At 35.3% G+C, this 20,645-nt stretch overlaps 1 protein-coding gene across 2 annotated transcripts in view; it reads left to right on the top strand.

The window, feature by feature from the left end:
- The window catches only part of SCN9A (sodium voltage-gated channel alpha subunit 9), a 168,453-nt gene that overhangs the window by 123,485 nt on the left and 24,323 nt on the right, over positions 1–20,645 (top strand). For both annotated transcript variants that reach the window (XM_070241986.1, XM_023623076.2), the window contains 2 exons: positions 8,890–9,010; positions 17,057–17,211. In XM_070241986.1, coding sequence (XP_070098087.1) covers positions 8,890–9,010; positions 17,057–17,211 — 276 coding nt within the window. The remainder of the gene's footprint in view (positions 1–8,889; positions 9,011–17,056; positions 17,212–20,645) is intronic.

The following is a 20,645-nucleotide window of genomic DNA, read 5'->3' as shown; positions in this document are numbered from 1 at the left end:
ATGTCAAAATTAAATAAATATGATTAAAAGTAAATCAAGAAATGCTGATTTTAGAATATGTTTTTAAAAACTTCACATTCTTCCTCTCACCCCACTCCAATATTGAGAATCACTTATTTAAAAATGTTTATTATGAAGAGCAAACCGAATGCAAAAGATTGCCTTAGCACATTATAGTACTTAAATTCATCTCTTAAATAACAGAATTATATAGCTGTTTATAGTTCATTATTTTTCAGTCTATATTGAATGATATTTAATCTTACTGTGTTTCAAATGTGTTGCTTTGTATTGAGCATGTAGCATGTATTGTCAAGCATATAACTAATTTCTACTTACAGGTATGTGACTTTAAACATTTTAAATCAGTTGACTAAACTGTTCCATCATGCTGCATTTCTAAACTTTAGTCCCTAACCTTCTTACTTCTCACAGGGGTAAAAACAAACTGGATCAATCAAGGATGCAGCTCTGTGCTTTTAACCAGGCAGAGACATATGTGACCACTTTTACACAGGTTACCTAAAAAAAAATCATACATATATGATATTTTTTTTCAGTGTCATGCATGCTCTTCAGCTACAAAATCTTTCTGCCTGTTCCATTGCAAGAAAGTAGAAACATATACAATTGTTCCATAGATGAATTGACATCACAGCATGTCACTGGGGCAATTCCATCATTTTTTGTTATTCTCTTGATGACTTCTTTGATATATCTCTCATGTCCTTCAGTGATTCAAATGCATGATCTATAGATTTTTATTGGACGGATTATAAAAGTAAGGTATGGAATGCAACAGAAGTCTTTGAAGCAACATTTAATTTGAAAACCTCTATCAACTTCTCTCCCTAATTTAAGCTATCTATGTACAAATGTATATCACATTGTCACATTTATTGCTACAAGAGTAGGGCTGTAATATTCTCACCATAACAACAGCAGCAACAAAATGGGAATTGTATGAGGTGAAGGATGTGTTAGCTAACTTTATTGGAGTAAACATTTCACAATATGTACATAGACCAAATCGTCACAATCTACATCTTCACCTTCCACTATATATGTCAATTATATCTCAGTAAAACTGGAAAAAAATTGTCACATTTAAACTCAGTAAATTAAAACTCTATTAAGAAATAATTTTTGTCAGAGAAATATTTTAGGCATAAGCATAAAATCTCAGAACAGGAAAGGGCCATTTTAGTGCTAGCCTTGTATTTCTGGATAAGGAAACAGACTCATACACATGAGCTGCTTTCTGAGTACACATCTGGAAAAATGGAGAAAGAGCCAAAATACCCAGCTTCCAAGCCAAACATTGAGTACATTTTGAAATGATTTTAAGCACAGTGATAATTAGGCCTTTAGTTCTTTAATCAATTCAGTAATTAACATTTCATTTTTTTGATCATATATAAAATGCATCAATCAATAATTTACTAGGCCCTGCCTTTGAGTGAATGAGTTATACTTGCTTGAAATGCTTAATTTGATTCCAGAAGCAATAGTACACACTGATGAGGATAAGTTTCTGATGATGTACAGATCTCCTGAGGAGATATGCAGAGCAGCCTCTGGAAGATAAGAGGTTTAAATGGAACATATTATGAAATGAACATGAAATCTGTCAATCAGATATAAAACACTTTCCCTAAAATTAGAAACAGATTAATATGGATTGCCTTATCTAATATTTCTAACAAGCACGAAAGAAAATATACTACCCAGATATAATATTTTAATTTTAGGATCCCTTGTTGAATGACTGAACTCTGATAGTTATTTGGGGGAAAAAATTCCCTGTTAATAAGAATCTTGCCTTTTTTTTTAATAATCCAATTCATACTTTGAATTTCTCTGTTATTATTGGGATGTTCATATTATTGTTTTCCATTGTGCAATGATAAAAGTTAAATTTTATCCAGAAATTGATACACCCTAGGGATAATAATGCTAACATTTTCCAATTAAAAAAAAGACATATTGTTCCAGTTTACCCAAAGTTAACATTAAAGATGCTCCTAAATGAAAGACATATTTTTGTATTTCAAATTGATGGTGATTTAGAGGCAATATTCTCTTAGAAAAAAATTTTATTCCAGACTGTAGTAAATTTCCTCCCCCAGCACCTAAATAAAGATGCTCACACTTACATAGACAATAGTATCTACATATGTATAGGTAAAAAACACAATTTTTGAGAGGGCTGTTTCCAGAAATATATATATATGTATTTGTGTGTGTTTAATTCCTAAATTATTATTACTATATTTTTACTAAACTAGTGTTAGAAAACATGAGTTGCGTGTTAACGAGTGGTCATTCTCATGGTAAACAAAAACTCTGGATATTTCAGTTAGGAAGAATGACTTGAAATATGGTACTTTTCTTTGGCAGAAGCTACCTATGTAAAGGTTAGGAAAGATATGTTTTATCAGTACCAATTTTTATTTTACCTTTTGCTTGCGATATTAGAAATCCATGTGTTGAAAAAACTGGTAATTGTTCCATTCATTGGAATTTGTCTTTCCTTGTCCTTCCTCATTATGGGTGGTTTTAGGAGATGGCATTAATCATTCAAATGTATAGGTAGTTTAATTTTTCTTTTTCATTCTGTTTTTTTAAAAAATTGTTCGTTTTTGTTGTTGTTGTTAGTGTCATTGAGTTGATTCCAACTCTTAGCAACCCTGTCACCAGCAGAGCAGAGCCCTGCCCAGTCTTTTGGTGCCATCCTCTCATCTTCCGCCACCGTATCAGACAGTGCTCTGCTGCTATTCACAAGGTTTTCATGGCCAATTTTTTCAGAAGTGGGCGGCCAGGTCCTTCTTCCTAGTCTTAGTCTTGACGCTGCACTGAAACCTGTCCACTATGGGTGACTCTGCTGGTATTTGAAATACCAGTGGCATAGCCTTCAGCATCATGGAAACATGCAGCCACCACAGTATGATAATGGATAGATGGCTGGCATGGTCCCCTAACTAGGAAAGGAACTCGGGATGCAGCAATGAGAGCACAACATCTTAACCATTTGACCACCAGGGCTGAGCTTGAGTCTTAGAGTCTACACTTGGCATTACATTTTGCAGTCAGGTTTGCCTATATTCTAGTTCTTATTTGCCCACTTGTTGCAATATTCTAGCAGACATTAATAGTAGAACTGTTTAAATGTTTGTTTCTAAAGTTCTTGAGATACTCTTTCTGATTTGACCCAGTATATTCCAGCTACTTAAATATCTATTTTCTGCAAATAACAGTTCTGTGTTAGTACATAGAACCCTTAAATACCGTTGGTCACTTTATATTGCAAGACCTTGTTGGCGAATGCCACTTGCCTTTTCATTAGGAAGAAGTTCCAAGATGATACTGTAGGATCTGACTAAGAAATCTATAGCCAGTCCAACCTTCTAATATGGCTAATCTTTGTTTCATTTGTTTGTTTGTGTTGTCGACCTAAAACTAAAACAGCCAATTATTTTACCAGCAAAAGGGGTTTATTCAGGTATAGCAAAGGAATTGCAATTTGGGACAAGCTAGCTATAGCAAAAGCCATAGGCAAGTCCAGCAAGCAAAGGAGAAGAAAGTTATTTTATAGATAAAAAGGAGGAAGTTGGGAGAGGTTGTTTTGAACAAAAGTCCGTTGATGGAAAGCGAGAGTTCAGGGTGGTAATGGCTTCTCATTGACTGAGTTGCTGGGGTAGTCGATTTCATTTTAGGGATGCAATGTACATCTCTTCTTGTTGAAGTCTATAATTGACAATCCTTCCTACAATTGATGTGGAATGGTAGTGGATGAGGGCTCCGCCTTCTGACCCCCCATTTTAAATGAGGTTTCCCTTTATTAATATTCACACTTTTTGTATTCAAGATTTTATCTTTTAGTTACCTAAGTTATCCAGTTATTGGATAGAAAGTGCCTTAGGTGGAAGATTCTAGGAAACTAAGGACTCTCAGTGAGATCATTGACTTTGTTTTGAATTTCTCTGGTGGTGACTGAGATTTGAGCTCATTATTTCTCCAGCATCCAATACTGTATACCATGCTGACTCTCTGATGGAACTGTTAAGTGGATTTCCTGCTGAATGAGCAGCTGTTCCCAAAAGGCCTACAGTTTCTCTAATAACAATAAACAAAGAACACGAGGAAAGGAAAAAACTCTGTTTTCATGCCCTTTATTTGAAAAACTGCTGGAGTTTTTGGTGCCCATAATTATAATGTGAGCCAAGAATTTATTTTAGCTAGTAAATAAACTGACAATTTTCTGCCAAATTAAGTGGAAGTAAAATGAAAATCTAGATAACAGAGAGGAAAATACTATTTAATTTCCCATTGATGAAGGATATCTGGAGTAGTTTCTAGCTTGGGACATTACCTTTTAAACAGAATCCTGAGAGAGATCAGAATTTCAGAGCAACCAGAAAAGGATTGGAGGGACCTTGAGGGGCCCAGAAAGCTAAATCATGTAAAGAAACTAAATTACTTTCAAGATGAAAATCACAAGTGGTAACGTCATAGGTGATCTCCAATTTTAAAAAGGCTCTAAGAAGATAATGCTTGCATTTCTCCAGAAGGCAAAAAAAGACCCCAGCAACTGCAAGGGAGAGGAAGGTATATTTTGGTTCTAGACCAGAAAAGAATATTTAAACTTGAAGTTATCCCATAATAGAATGGTAAACTTGGAAAACATTGGACTTTTACTCACACAAAGCATAGTAACTATCTGTGGAATTCCTCTCTAAAGGTCCTTTGATCTTTTATTCTGAACTTTACCATTTGCTCCATAATATTCACGACCCTCATTGTAGATATCAATTATAAAATTAGGCTGTAAAATTAAAAGATAGGTGATATTGATTTGAATCTAATTAAAAGATGTCTTTCTTGCTTATTGACGTACAGTGGAGCTTAGCTTATCAATAATGTCCCCCATAATTTTTCTTCTCATTTATGCCCATTCCTTCCTTTTGATTTACTTCTCTCAATCTTCTTGCTGTCCTCTGTGTCTTCGCTTCGATGCTCAGGTGAAATAACTATTCTCTGCTCCTGAAAGGATATCTTTCTTTTGTTGTGTGACACAAACAGTCTTATGAGTATGTACTTTAGATGTAACATCTTTGGGATGTTTTCAATACCAACCATGCACTTTGAATAAGGTTTCTGTTGAGTTCTGGATTTTCTTCAGTGCTGCTATATGTTTGATGATTTTCTGCTTTTGAGCGCCAGATTATCAATTTCTTACACAATCGTATTTCATAGTTCTCAAAACAAGAAATGACCAACTAACGTTAACTACCATCCATATTAGACTTTCTCAGGAAATGTCAGTAATAAATCAATAAGTGATCAGCTTGGGGCAATTTCTAATACAACACCTATATTTAACAGTCTCTCCTCACATACAATGTTGTGGAAAACAACCTTTAAGGCAATCAAAAGGAGAACCATGGAAAATAATAAAGCTTTTGATTTGATCATATTTTTAATAATTGAAAGGAGCTTCTCCAGTAGCTACATAAATTTATAATCAACATTAGGAATGTTTCAAAACCACTTCAGTGTTTTATGGATGCACATTGAAGAGCATGGAAAGATATGCCAAGAATATACATACTGTATAGTAGTTAGCTCAAGAGAACAGATCAGGGAGCGAGTGGAGGGGACTTTTAGTTTTCACTATATACTGTTGTACATTTAAAATTGTTGAATCAAGTATATAGATTTTATTTAAAGTAAAAATGATAAAATTTTAGAAAGTTCCTACAGTCAACATCATATTATTCAATAAAAAGGCAAGAATGCTAACTACGGCGTACTTCCTATTCCTAATACGAGTAAGTCTTCTTTTGTGATCCTGTATTTACACTTATTTTTATTTTTATTTATAGGTAGATTGTCAAAGATAAAAGATTATCTTTGTTGACAAACAAAGAAGTAATAGACAAAAGTATATTTTACTTTTTATTAAAAATAAAGTCCACATGAAAATTACAAAATGACCTGTTTTTAGTGTTGAAAGGGAAATTTTTCATACTAAAGTAAGTATTTATTTCACTGCCCTTGGTATAGTATAATCATTCTTCCATTTCCAAAATTAAAGAAAGGAAACCAACAAATGATTGAGTTTATAAAAATAAAAATAATCATGTAATTAATTATATAAAATGATATAAATGATTGACATGATCTTCTCTGTAGACTAAACAAGAATAAAAGAAGCCTGAATAGTTAAATCTAGCAATGCCTGCCGTGAGAATTAAATAAATTTCCCTTCAAGAGGAGACTTTTATTATAGATGTTAGCCGTTCTATTTAAAGGCATCTTTTTTGGACTCTGTTAAACAAATTTCTACTCTAATAAGTATTGAATTTAAAAGCTGAAGAATTTAGAACTAAAGTGTCTATATTGCTATGATATGCAGATAAATATTTAATATTATATACAGTACTGAAATAGCTACTGTGTGAATATTTAATGCATTCCCAGGAAAACACTGAATTCCTAAAAACTTTCTAAACATTGAATTTCTAAAAGGCCACAGTAATTTGGCTTGTGGTACAATTTATAGTTTATATTAAATATTTTGATAATTTCTGTTCTAGTAAGAAACAATTTTGAATAACTGTAATTTATGATACAAAATCTGAGCCAAATTCTGAATTTAATTGACAACAAATTGCTATAAAAGTTACAGAAAAGAAAAGGTTTCAATGACAAGATATCCAATCATCTTAATTTTTAATTGCTTATAAATTAACATGGCATAAGTCTTCTTTGTTAATGCTCTTTTAAAAAGTGAGAAAACCAAATACTGAGGTTGAAGATGTTTTCATTAATTTAGCCTTGGTCAGAATTCTGTAAGTTTGAATTATTTTCTTTAAAAGTTGTTACTAGCTCAGAGAAAACCATTATAGCTATTTCCTAGTTGTCGGTATTTGGCTAATAGTGGGGAGGGGCTTTGTATTCTTTCAATCAGCAATTCCTCCCACTGCTTTGCCTCAAAATCCAAGCCAGTCATTTTTTTTTTCAGGAGGGAAGGACTTAGTCACATCTCCACAGAATCATAATGCTTTGTCTTTCAGTTCCCTGGTGACAGTTCACTTGCTGCTGAGAGGTCAAGAATTGAGGACACTAAATAGTTGCAGTCTTTGGAATATAGTTTTTGTGGCAATTGGCACAGTAGGACATATTAGTAATTATAAATTTCCCCATTGCTTCCTGGAGTAATGTATATCTTAAAGCCTTAAGTCTTACAGAATATTGTCATAATTAATTTATACTTGCTTTATTTTAAAGTAATTTTAGATGAGTTCAATCCATTTAAATAACCTGCTTTTTAAACAAAATTTCATACTGATACTGCTCCTAACTCACAGTATTTTAAAACTCTTCAATGTAGTGGAAATAGTGCTTCTATGCCAACACAGATTAGAAGTATTAATTTAATAGAGTATTCATAATCCTTTACTGCAGTTATAAAAAGAACTTACATCATTCCTTATGTAAAATACTTTATCAATGCCTTTTTTGCTGATGTTGAATACTGTGTGATAATAGTAGCACTGAGAATTTAATGTGGTGCCCATAAAGAACAATTTTAGCTTCCAAGTCTAAAAGCTAATATTTTATATTGGGCCTATGATATTAATGCAAATTAATAGATTGAAGAGTCAATTTAACTGAAATGAGTATTTCTTCATTTTGAGCACTTTCATTTATTTAAAATATTCTAAAAAAAAAAGTAAAGCTGTGATCTTAAGAAGAGAAGTGCGTGCTGTAATAACTAGTAGTTTTCAATATTCACATGTCGTTTAGCAAATGAGAATGAAAAATGAACTCTTCCATTGATGTCCTGCTCTACCCCTTATAAAACAGTATTAGGAAAATTTGACAGAGTTTTGCTACAATTGCTGTATGTATTTTTTCTAAAAATCTCTGTGTATGTATATGTGTGTATGTGTATGTGTATGTGTATGTGATCAAACATCATGTTTGATCATAAAGTTCTGGGTGGGAAAAACTTGTTTGTGTTATGATCAGTTATATGATCATAATGACAATGAATTCATTCCTCTCATGTGTTAGTTTGCCATGTTTAATTTCACTGAATCTTTGTTTCAGAGTTTGCATGTGGTTCTCACTTTAGTAGCCACTATCTCTTGACATTATAAATAATACTTTCTGATCTTTTCTACTATATCCTGAAATTTTATGACTAATATGGGTGGTGTTGGATGAGATAATTGCTGTGGTCTTTGGCATTTTGATTCCAATACAATATTTGACTTTTTTGGTCTTGATGAAAGGCCTTCTATCTATATCATCCTGATACATATTCTTAAATCCAAGAAATAATGGGAAAAGTATGTTTGGATTTCATCTTACACTGATTTCTTTCCTTTTTTAAATTTTAAGGATCAGCAAGCTTTTTCTGCCAACTGTCAGATATGACCTGTCAATTACCAAGTATTGGCAATTTGGCACTTGTATATTATTGCTATTAGGGTCTTGGTTGTTCTAAAATCATAATTATTGGTGTATACAAATTTAGATTAAACATAAAACAAAATACAAAAGTGGCCAATACTTTGAAAATGTTATAGTTTACTTAAAAATATTACTTTATGCTAATTCTGTCCAAATACTTACTTGTTAGAATACTAAAAATAATAAAATTTATTTTTCACAGGATGTGTAGATAGAAAGATCAAGCATAGATGCATTGTTAGGTTTCCTGACCTCAATGTGTGTTTATATGTTTTTTATGGCCATCATACTGTTAATATTTTTTCATAACACTTTGCATGACTCTGATTATTAAATATGGCTTAAATGCAAGATTTGAATGATCCCTAAATGAACTCTCTGGGGGGCTGGTGAATTTCATTTTAGAGACTGAACCAATCGAGTTCCTCTGAGTGCAGCACAGTTGATAACCCTCTGCCAGGAGAAGGAGAAGAAGCGGAGGCTGAACCTGTGAATTCAGATGAGCCAGAGGCCTGTTTTACAGATGGTAAGAGAACAATTGAGACCTTCTTTACCATCTGTTTTTCGTGTTTTGGCTTTTGTCTTAAAACCTGATACTTACCAGGGATTGTTTAGTAAAAAGTCGGAAGACTCCATTCCATGCTGATTCAGTCGAGGCTCTATGACTAAAGGCAAGTCACTGGAGCTTTCTACGCTTCAATTTCCACACTTACCATACTCTACTAATGATAATTTGCAATGACAGTGTGTTATACTGTAAAGCACTCTACTTATTATAGGATGGTCATACTTCTCATTTAGATCCTTAATTCATGTTCCCAGCTCCATGGAGCCACTAGAACACAACTTATTGGATAGATGGTACTGTTATCCTTTACATTAAACGTTGAAGCTACTCACTAACTCTTAAGGAAATCATTTGATACTGTGGCCACAGTCTTTCTCAAAATTCTTCCTTCCCTTGGTTTCAGAGGCCACACTCTACCTCTCTACCTTTCTTATTTTACATCTCTGAGAGTCCTAAGTTTCCTCCCCTTTTTCTTTTAGTGACTGTTTTTATGCGCATCCCTTCAGTAACAACGTTCCCCCACATTTTGATCCTTGCTTATCTTCTTTTCTTATTCTCTGGCCTTAAGGGGTTCTATTAATGTCTATGGCTTGAACAGCCATTTCTGTGTTATTGACTCTTAAGTCATTATCTTTACCCCGACTTCAGTCTTGAGTTCCGGATCTGCCTACAACTCCTCATTGCTCATATCTACCTGTTGTATTAAACATCTCAAGTTTAGTAAGTTTGAAACAAACTTTAGTGGGCTTCCCGCCATATAATCTGCAGCTTCCTCTGGTCTTTACCTCACTTAGTGACATCATGATCTATCCTGCCTCTCAAGGTAAAGACTTTAAGTCAGCCCTCACCTCTTCCTTTCTAGCCACAAGTTGATCACAGAAACCACAAGTTGATCGGAAACTGTGGGGATAGGGCCCAAGTCTTCCAGGTGATTCTGATGCACACTAAAATTTGAGAACCTTTGGTAGGATAAAAGCGGAAGTGCTTGCTTTGGCATGTGAAGCCTTTTACATTTGGCCTCAGTCTATTCTTTTCCAACAGTACTTCTCTTCATTCCTTTTCACTCTCTGCCTCACTGATTCTTACTACTCCTGGAATTTTTCAGGGGTTTTATTCAAAGTAGTAACTTTGAACTTGACCTAGGAAAGTAGTGTTTTCTAAGCAAATATTGTGTCATCTAAGGAAAAAAACAAACCTAGAGCAGGTGACAGTATAAGACAGAAATTTAGAGCACAAACTTTGGAGCCTGATTAGCGGGAGTTCTCATTGGCCTACTGCGAACTCTCTGAGATCTTGAGCACATTTTCAAATCTTATATCCCAAAGGCCTCTGCTGTGAAATGGATATAACAAAAACACCCATATCATAGGGAGGTTGAGATTAAATAACACTTATAAATTAATTAGCGCAGTGCCTATCTTTCATCTCCTCTGCTTTCCTTATTGTTTTTAAAGTATTTTGTTAACCATCTCTATAGAAGCTATGATAGCCTCGATGCTAAGGACTCATGATCTACTCATGGACTTACCCTCAGCGTCAGTATTTTTTGTAGAAATCACTGACTTGCTTTCGTTCTCCAAGATTTTCTGGACTAGAATCCTATAACAGTTGTGCAGTAAACAAAATGACTGGCAAATAAAGATATGTGCAAACTGCAATGGATGCAAGAATTTTCTTCCAATACAAGCCAAATCTCATTTTATGTGAGAAGCAAACAAGTATGACACCAAATTAATAGAAATTTTGTGTTTGCTGAACTAAGTACCATTAGCAAGACACATGGAGTTTGCTTTCGAAGTGTTTATGTTTAAAAGATATTTAGAATTTTATCATGTATTTCATCGTCGTGATGAAATTAAATTGATTAGCACTATGTAAACTTAAATTTGTACAGATACTACCAAGATTTCTTTCACTCACTTTATGAATGACCTTGACTTAAAATCCAGGATAACTAGAAAGAAGTTGAACTTATCAAACAAATTATGGCTTCAAATCAGAAAAAGTCTTTAGAAAAACTTAAATCCTTTACAGAAAGTATTAATGCTAAGCTATTTCAGGCTGTACGTGCTATCTTACTGTGATCAAACTTTACAAATGTTATTTTAATCCTACAAAATATCAATGAGAATACTTAGAGGATTACTTTGAGATTATTCATTACTTATAATTTGCATTTAATATATGAGATATTATGGAAACACATTTTCAAATGAACTTTGATATTGACCGTTGAAAATCTTCTGAGAGTGAAAGTTTCAGTTATGCAAGATGAATAAGTTCTGGAGATCTAAGGAACAATAATGTGACTATAGTTAACGATACTGTATTATATACTTGAAATTTGCTAAAAGGATACATCCTAAATGTTCTACCACAAAAAAAAAGAAGAAACATAACTATGTGGGGTGATGGCTTATGTTAATTAGCTTGATTGTGTTGATTATTTCACAATATATACTTAAATCATGAAGTTGTATGGCTTCAATATGTTCAATTTTTAATTGTCAATCATACTTCAATAAAGCTAGAGAAAAAAGAGAAGAATAGGAAAAATTAATCTACAAAGATAGAAGTCAGCCTAGTAGTTACCTTTAGGAGGTACAGACCAGGAAAGAGCATACGGGTGCTTTCTGGTTGCTAGAAATGTTATGTCCTGACCCACGTGTGTGTTACATGAGACTATCAATCTACATATTTAAATTTTGTGTACCATACTCTATGTATGTTCTACCTCAATAAAAAGTTAAATAAATGATTTTTTAAAAGACAAAATCTCTGAACGGAACACACATCTCTGAGTCACATCACTTTGAGCAGCCCTGCTCCACTGGAGACTTCAGACTCGCTGGACGTCTGGGCTAAGATGCTCCACCAGATAAATTAAAGAGGGCAACCAATTTTGCTGAGCTTTTCAACCATTTACCACTTAATCATTGTTTCATCCAATCAACAAATAATTATTAAACACCTTCTGTATTCTGTATGCCAGGCCCAGGCCTGAGCACTGGAGACAGATAAAGCAGTGAAAAAACAATGTCCCTTACCCAAATAAATATATAAGTATTTCATAGGTCAGATAAGTGATGCGTGCTGTGGAGAACTAAAATGAAAAGGGGAATACTAAGGTTGAGGGGTAGGAACCTACTATCATATAAATAAAGTGGTCAGACAAGGCCTTTCTAAAAAGGTAACATTTGATCAGAGACCTGAAGAAAATTGAAGTGGGCCATGCAGATGTACGAAGGAAGAGTATTTTAGGCAGAGTAGTGATGGCACATGCCCAGAGGTGGAGATATGCACAACATTTGAGGAAAATCAAGGAGCCAGTATAAATAGAACAAGTTGAGAGGTGGGAAGATGGTAAAGCTGAGGTCAGAGACATAGTAGAGGCCAGACCAGAAGAGCTTCGACGGATGTTATAAGCATCTCATTTAAATTCTCACAACATGCCATCTTCATAGTAAGGGTGGATAGCAAGGGCAGAAGCTGGGAAACTTCTTGGATGTTCCTGCAGTAATCCGGGTGAGAGATGAGGGGAGCTTAGACTACCGTAGTAGCATTGGGGATGGCAGGAGTATGACATTCTGAGTATATTCAGAAGTTAAAGCTGAAAGGATTTGCAGATGGATTGGATGTCGGGTGTGAAAGAAAGAGAAAAGTCAAAAATGAATAATATATCTCTTCAACTGTAACACTGACAGAAATAAATCCCACATAATAAAATCTTCTTAACCAAAGGGATAGCTCTCCCTTCTGGCCATTATACTCAAGGCAGATAGATTCTGTTCTGCACGAGGTCTTTGTTTTTAAATTTGAGATAAATTCTAAAGTCTCAAGCATGAAGCTAATATAAAAAAAAAAAATTCATCTTAAATGTTTCCACTGTCTCTGAGGTTTTCTTTTGTCCTGAAAGAGATTATCTAGGAGTCAACTTTTGGCCCTACACTTTTATTATTTTTCCATATCATTTTGTGAAATGTTCTCTCTTTACTAAATACATTTGAGATGTAAGGTAATTATTTTAAATACAATGAAGATAAATTCTGTCCGATCTGAGATCATGTTAATTATAATTAACGTTAAATAAGTGAAGCCATGTGTACATTTTCCATTCATCATGATTTTTTTCCGTTTTCATCCAATCGTTGTGTAAATTCTAGAAATCACAGAGATGCAAACTTTCAGATAGTGTCTAAAGCTTAGAAGATTTTAGAACTCTTTTTTGGGGGCATTACATCTGTTTTATTTAAATCAACTATCCACAGCTATGTAGGACTATAGTAATGACTATGGGAAGTATTGTGAACAGAAGGAAAATCCTAACAGACACAGCTTTAGCCTGCTGGGAACTTAGAAGCTTCCAGAGAGAAAGGATAGTGACACATAAAATATACAGGAAAGCAAAACCATCAGAGACTTGGGGGAAAAATACAGAGCTTGCAATCTTTCTGTAGAGCTGGAAATTAAAGTGCTAAGATCCTCCTATTAACTGGATCAATGAACTAATTTCTCTTCAGAATCATGAAAGTAGCCTGAACAAGACATTGTCTAAAAAGTGTAGTTCATCAAGAGAATTCTAGTTTTGTTGTTTCAGGACATACAGTTTATGATTATCTGAAGTGATTACTTGGTATACTCAATATTTTTATGAAATATATTGTTTTCTAGAAAAGGAAATTATTCTTTTTTCAGTCTTTTTTTTTTTAAGGTATGCTTTTTTTGGTAAGGAAGATTGGCCATGAACTAAATCTGTTGCCAATCTTCCTCTTTTCTTTTTTCTCCCCAAAGCCCCAGTACATAGTTGTAAATCCTAGTTGTAAGTCATTCTAGTTCTTCTATGTGGGATGCCACCACAGCATGGCTTGATGAGCGGTGTGTAGGTCCACACCCAGGATCTGAACCTCTGAACCCCGGGCTACTGAAATGGAGCATTCGAACTTAACCACCTGGCCATGGGGCCGGCCCCAGGAAATGATTTTTTAAAGTGCCTAACTTACAAACTTCTGAAACAAATATCTAAAAAGGGCTTTCCAACCTCCTACCTTCCCTCCAAATGACATTTTTCATCTAAAAATTTTTAACAGAGGAATTAACTGTAGTTCCTCTTTTTAAATTCTTCCTTTTCTTCATAGTAATTCTGTTTATATTTTAATCAACTTTAAATTTTTTAATTTAATTTTTAAAATTTTCAGCCATTACCTTTCTAGCCTCTCTTGGTTACAGCTCTGTTCACCAGTCTTTCAGGAAACCTTTTACTCTCTGACTTCTCTTTTACTGCAGCCTTTGTACATCTCTCCCACTCCGACTCTGTCTCCTTCTCCTTCAAGGTTTTCTCTTCTTCCACCTGTCCCACTGGTGTGCAGGTAAATGTTTAATAACCAGTTCTCAAAGAAAAAGAAAGTATACATACATACATATATCAGCTTATTATAAATTTTAATGATATAAAGGATATATGGTGCCCAATTTACAAATAATACTATAAACCACATTCTTTATCATACATTCCATATAGCTAACTGATTCTCACAGAAGGCTTTTGTTGAATTTTGCCAAAATTTTTGTTTTATAGATACCTAATGATTGCAATTGATGAACAAATATAGTTTTAACGTGAAGGTTGGTTGGTGTTTTCATTTCTGTTGATCAGTAAGGTGAAAGGAAACAAAGAAACTACATGTCAGAATTTCATTCATTCCTCAGTGATGTGAGCAAATCTTTGCTGAATCAGATAATAGAATCTGAATAATGAAAGATTATTTCCTCAACTTTTTGTGCCATTCACAGTGTAATGGCTACAAACTTTTACTGTTTTATTAACATTTCCTCCATCACTTTCTTAAGTCTACTCTGGAAAATCAGCAAGCCCTGATTTATAGCACTTGATGACTTTTGTAATGTAAAGATTCCCACCATGGCAGATGTCAAACTACTGACGTGACATTGCTGACTGTGGAGTTGGGAAGAGATGCACAGCAGCCCAATTACATTTTTCCACCATTCAGAACATATAAATATACAGAAGAGCATACATAATAGTAAAGTGATTAGAGAGTTTTTATTATTTTTAACTTTTTTTAAAGTAAATTGTGGTTTTAAGTTTGTACAATTTAATTTTTGATCATGGCTGCATTTAAAAACAGGCTAGCAAAATTTCCTGGCAATTTAACTGGTGGTTAAGAGCCAGTATGAGCTGGCTGCAGCATACTACTGGATTCTGTCCCTTAATATTGCTGTTCTAGAATGTTCCAGACTTGACTCTTTGCTCTCCTCACCCTAAATACTTTTGTCGTGTGACTTTAATAACTGTCCTGATCTCAGGGGACACATCTATGCTAAAGATTTCTACATATTCTTTTCTAGCCCAGACTTGTCCCCAGAGCTTAAGATTTACACCTGCAAATACCTACAGGATATCTGTATTTAGAAGTTTCACTGGCATCTCAAACTTGTTCCCTTCCAAATAACTCCTGCTCCTGTGGTCTTCATGTCATTGCTGACACCCACCCAATTGTCCTGGACTCCTCTCTTTCTCTTACATCCCATATCCAGTCGGTCACAAATCCTGCTGATTTTCCCTGCCATATATATCTTGAGTCTGTTATTGCTCTGGTTCCTAACTAGAGTTGCCCTAAGCTATCCTTGTTAGGGATACCGAACCAGAACCCTAAATGGTTTTCTGGCTCTGGGTCTTTCTTTCCCCACACCCCTCCTTTTCCTCTTCTTCCATCTTAGCCTCCACACAAGTGTTGGAGACGTCTATTAAATTGCAATCTGCCTGTATCATTCTCTGCTTACAACCCTTCACTTAGTCCTCTATGTCTAGAGGTCATAGAGCAAGCTCTTTAAGGTGAAGAAAATGCTTTCCACAATCTGACCAATTTCTCTAGCCTTATCTCTCAGCCATACCTCTTGTGTACACTTTACTTTCATCACAGTTCTGAACTGCTTGTAATTCCTATGGACAATACATTTTGCTACCTCTTGGCCTGGAATTCCACCTAAACTCTTGTTGTCTAGTACTTTGATTCAATTCAGAATTGTCTTCCAGAAAGTATCCATGGACCTCTTCCAGAAGGTCTCCTTGGACCTCACCTTCTCAACAAACAAGCCATGTTAGGTGGCCTTCTTCCATCTACCAAAATAACCCCTGCATATCTGTCATTTTAGTTGCCTTATCCAGTTATAGTCATTTATCTCTATATCTAACTGCCTAACCAAAACCAAAAATAGATCCCCAAGAAGAAGAAACTATGTACACAGCTGAGTACAAAGAAGATAATAAATGTTTGATGGAAACGTGAATGAATATACCTAAAAAGAAATTAAATAAGATGTTCCTCAATTTGTTATAGCAGTAGGTTTTACATCTAGGATTCCAAAGTCAGATTTCTTTTTAACTTAGCTACTTGAAACAGTTTCATCTGCATCTTCTAATCAGGATCTGTTTCTTTTGAACTTGATTATGGGACCTTCAACTAATTTTCTTAATATTACTTAGAATGGTGTTTCTCAAAGGGTTTTTTATAGAGGAGTTGAAGCAGCATCAGATTGTAGGCTAGATCCACATTAAGGAAGGTTTCTCTTTCAACAAAGAGGGCCCTGAAGTGCATTTTTGTCGTGAGATTTTAGTTCATTCATTCATCAAGTAATTATTTAGTGCTTATTGTGTGTCAGGATTAGGATTGTATTAGGATTTCAACAATAAAAAATACTAAGTGATTTAAACACTGTAGAGGAAATTGATGAGAAATCAGAGAAGTGCAGAAAATAAGAATACATTCTAAGTTAGAAATTACTGACAAGTATTAAGAAGACACCATGGAGAGAGAAGAGGAGAGGAGATGGCATCCAAGTTGAATCTATTTGCAGCTTCAGGGGTAAGTGTTAGAAATTATTTGGTTGAGGAACTGTCATAGGGAGCACTTTGTATTAAATAATGTATTTTAAATATTTTATTTATCCTGAGTATGAAGATTTTACATGCATGTTTTTTGCCAGGTTGTGTACAGAGGTTCCCATGCTGCCAAGTTAACATAGAATCAGAGAAAGGAAAAATCTGGTGGAACATCAGGAAAACCTGCTATAGGATCGTTGAACACAGTTGGTTTGAGAGCTTCATTGTTCTCATGATCCTGCTCAGCAGTGGTGCTTTGGTAAGTGATCTGACACCCAATGCATTAAATTGATTGTATTTTTAATAAATGAGTTGGAAGATAAAAATATCATGGTAAATTGTTTCACCTAAGAATTCATCCCTGTGGTTAGTACCAAGGACAAAATTTTAGTTTAGCTCAGTAAATATTTATGGATCACTACTATATGCCAGGGATTATCCTTGCTGCCCTGAATGCAAAGATGGAGAAGATCCAGGTACTTTTCTCAAGGACCTCAGAGGGCATTGTGGAAGAGAGAGGCACAGGGGATTACAGAACTGGGAGGTGTTTGTAAGTGAAATATATACATGATTAAGCTCTGGAGCAAGAACAGTTGTCTGCTTGGGATTTCAGAAAGGTTGCTGATGTTTTGCAAGATCTAGAAAGATAAATAGGAATTTTCCAGGCAGGAAGGTGGGCTGAGGGGAATGAAGTACAAAACAGTATTAGATATTCAGGAAATTAAAAGTTGCCAAACTGTAGAAAGCGTCATGGAAGGAAGAGCAAATACAGAGAGGAGGGTGGTGGCCAGAGATACTGTGACAAAGATAGGCAATGTGAGCTTATGAAGAATCTTGCATATTATTATAAGGGAAAATAGACTATAGTTTAGGGTGAAATGGGACAAGTACATATTCCAAACCTTCTTTGAAAGAGATCTGGGAGAATTACAAGCTCCCTGAGGCTTTTCTTACTTGTTTTAATTTCCTGCTGACACTCAAAAAAGATGGGTCAATTCCAAGTAGAGATACCACTGGAAATTCCATTATACTAAAAACAGAATACTCAAGAACTTTATATATTGTCTCATAGACAGTCTTCATGGAACTGGAATTTAATTTTACTCTACTTATAATAAATTAACTGTTTCATGGATGTGGGTAGAAGATATGAGACTTCCAAGTCAGAGACAAAGGACTTTATTACTCATGGTATAGAAAGCAGCGCGAACTTCAGCATATTTACATTGGTTCCCCTGGTCCTCACGTCAGATGGGGCCGTAGTAGGGACTTAAATAAACGTTTCACACACAGCAAGTTAACCTCACAGCTGAGGAACACTGAGCTTAGGGAACCCGTCCTTTTATAGCAAGCAGCAAGCAACCTTGCTCTTTGTCCTAGAAGACCACCTCAGCCCTCAAGGTTGCTTGTGCAAAAACAGCCCTGAGAAATGAGCAGTCAGGGCGTTGCATTCTTGGCATGCTTAGACAACAACAGGCAGGGGTGCCGAGGGCCCACAGTGGATTGCCTCCCCTAACAAATCTCCTCTCGCAAAAACAGAAGCTGCAATAACAAAAAGTCCACTCTACTTATCTGGTGGAATGCAAGTAGGACTCTTGACCGTGTCTACATTATCTTGTATTCCTAATATTATTACTAAGGAAGTTGATGAGTCATGCTGGGTCACATATGTGACTGAGACTTTCAGAAAAAAGATCACAAAAAATTAAGAAAAGTTTAGAGTAATCTCTTGTTGAAAATGTCTAAAAAGAAAGATGACGTGTTGGGGGAGGGGCACTCTCAAAACTGAAATTCAGATGAATCATATGAGGAAGAAAAGGAAAAGGTATTTCAAGAAACTGGTGTTTTTACTCAGGGAGTTTGCTAATTGAGGTAGATTTTAAAAGTACTGTAATTAGTTAATAATACCTTAATTAATAATAAAATAAATAATGTAATAGCTCTAATTTAGTACATATTTATTGTGTTTCAAGATGTTTATATAGATTTTTCTCCTTTAATTTTCAAACAATCCTGTGAGATTATGCTATTTTGCTTGTTTTACCAATGAGGAAGCTGGGTAAAGAATTTGAAAAGTTGCCTAATGTCCCAAAACTAGTAAATGACAGAGCTGCAATGGCTGAAGTCTAAAGTCAAAGCCAACATATCTTTTCACTGTATTGTGGCTCCTCAGAAAGGGGAGTGCACTCCAGGTAGAAACAAAGGAGTGGTAACTGAAATGAGTAACAGTAAAGCCTATGCCCCAAATCAAGGTGAACTCACATAATGCCGCCTTGCTCCCACATTTACAACATTAGTCCTCGAAGGTGGGAGCCCTGCAGATGAATCCTGTTTCAGGCTCTGGGACTAGTCAGGGCAAGGTGTACTCAGGCAGAATATTTGGTTCTCAGCATCAAGACTTGTGGTTGGTCCTTCTCTGCAGCTCAGTTCTGGGAACGGCACCCTTCTTTGTGATCAAGTCCCTTCCTTGTCTTTGCAGTGCAAGGACTGAGGCATTGCCAGAGTTTCTGTTGAGGCAGCTTGACTAATTGCTCCAGAACGTGGAAAGGGGAAACAACAAAGTCATGAAGGCAGGACTTCAGTTCCTGCACAGTTCAGTTCCATTGACTTTCAGAACTTTTGCCAGCTTCTGGCACCTTCTTTTAGCATCTTAATAGATCTGTCCATTCTCTTTGCTCCAACTTCTCTATGTTCTTCAATATTGATACCAACAGTTTGCAAAACGTGCTAAGGATCATTTGTAAAATTTTGATAGAGGAACTTGAAATAAGAAGAATAAGAATGGCACAGGCCCATGACTATGGACAAGTAGTATAATGGTACCCACTTAGGATATTCTCCAACATGGTGAATATTGTTCAAGCTTGAAAGAGAAAATTCTAATATTTTAGACCTCTTTATGTCAGCAATCATTTTCAATGTCTTCAGTGAGCTCAATTTGTTTTTTAGGGTTTTTTTTTAGTTTTTAAAAAAATTTTATTTATTTATTTTGAGGAAGATTAGCCCTGAGCTAACATCCACTACCAATCCTCCTTTTGTTTTTGGGTTTTTTTTGGCTAAGGAAGATTGGCCCTGAGCTAACATCCGTGCCCATCTTCCTCTACTTTATACATGGGATTCCTGTCACAACATGGCCTGGCAAGTGGTGTGTAGGTCCGCATCAGGGATCTGAACCAGTGAACTTCAGTCTACTGAAGCGGAATGTGCAAACTTAACTGCTGTGCCACCAGGTTGGCCCCATGAGCTCAATTTTTAAAGTCCATTTCAATTATGTCCCAAGGAGCTTGTATCTATGACCTCAGTATTATCGTCTGTCACTTACTAAAAGTTCTTGGAGAGTATTAAAAGGTGCCACATTTGTGGAGTGAATAACAATGATTTGTAGAGCTGAAGCTCTTAATGAATGATAAAATATTGGTACAAGATTCAAAGGAAGAAACCATCCTCTGTATTCTCTAGCCCTATTAAGCTATGACACTCATTCGTTTAGCAAACCATCCCTTGCATCCTGCCGTGGTCTTGACAGCTAAGCACTGGGAATGCACAAGCATATGAGAGCTGAAGGAGAGGCTCCAAATCCTACTGCTCGGTGGAAGGAGAGTGCAGGGTGAGCAAGACTCAGAAGCTGCCCCTGGAATCATGTCTTAAATTATTAGGACTCATCTAAATTTGAAGGGGGATAAAAGGAGAGTC

This window comes from Equus caballus, chromosome 18, assembly GCF_041296265.1.
Source record: "Equus caballus isolate H_3958 breed thoroughbred chromosome 18, TB-T2T, whole genome shotgun sequence".
NCBI lineage: Eukaryota > Metazoa > Chordata > Mammalia > Perissodactyla > Equidae > Equus > Equus caballus.
Note: the sequence above shows the minus strand (reverse complement) of the source record. Positions and strands in the feature narration are given on the sequence as shown.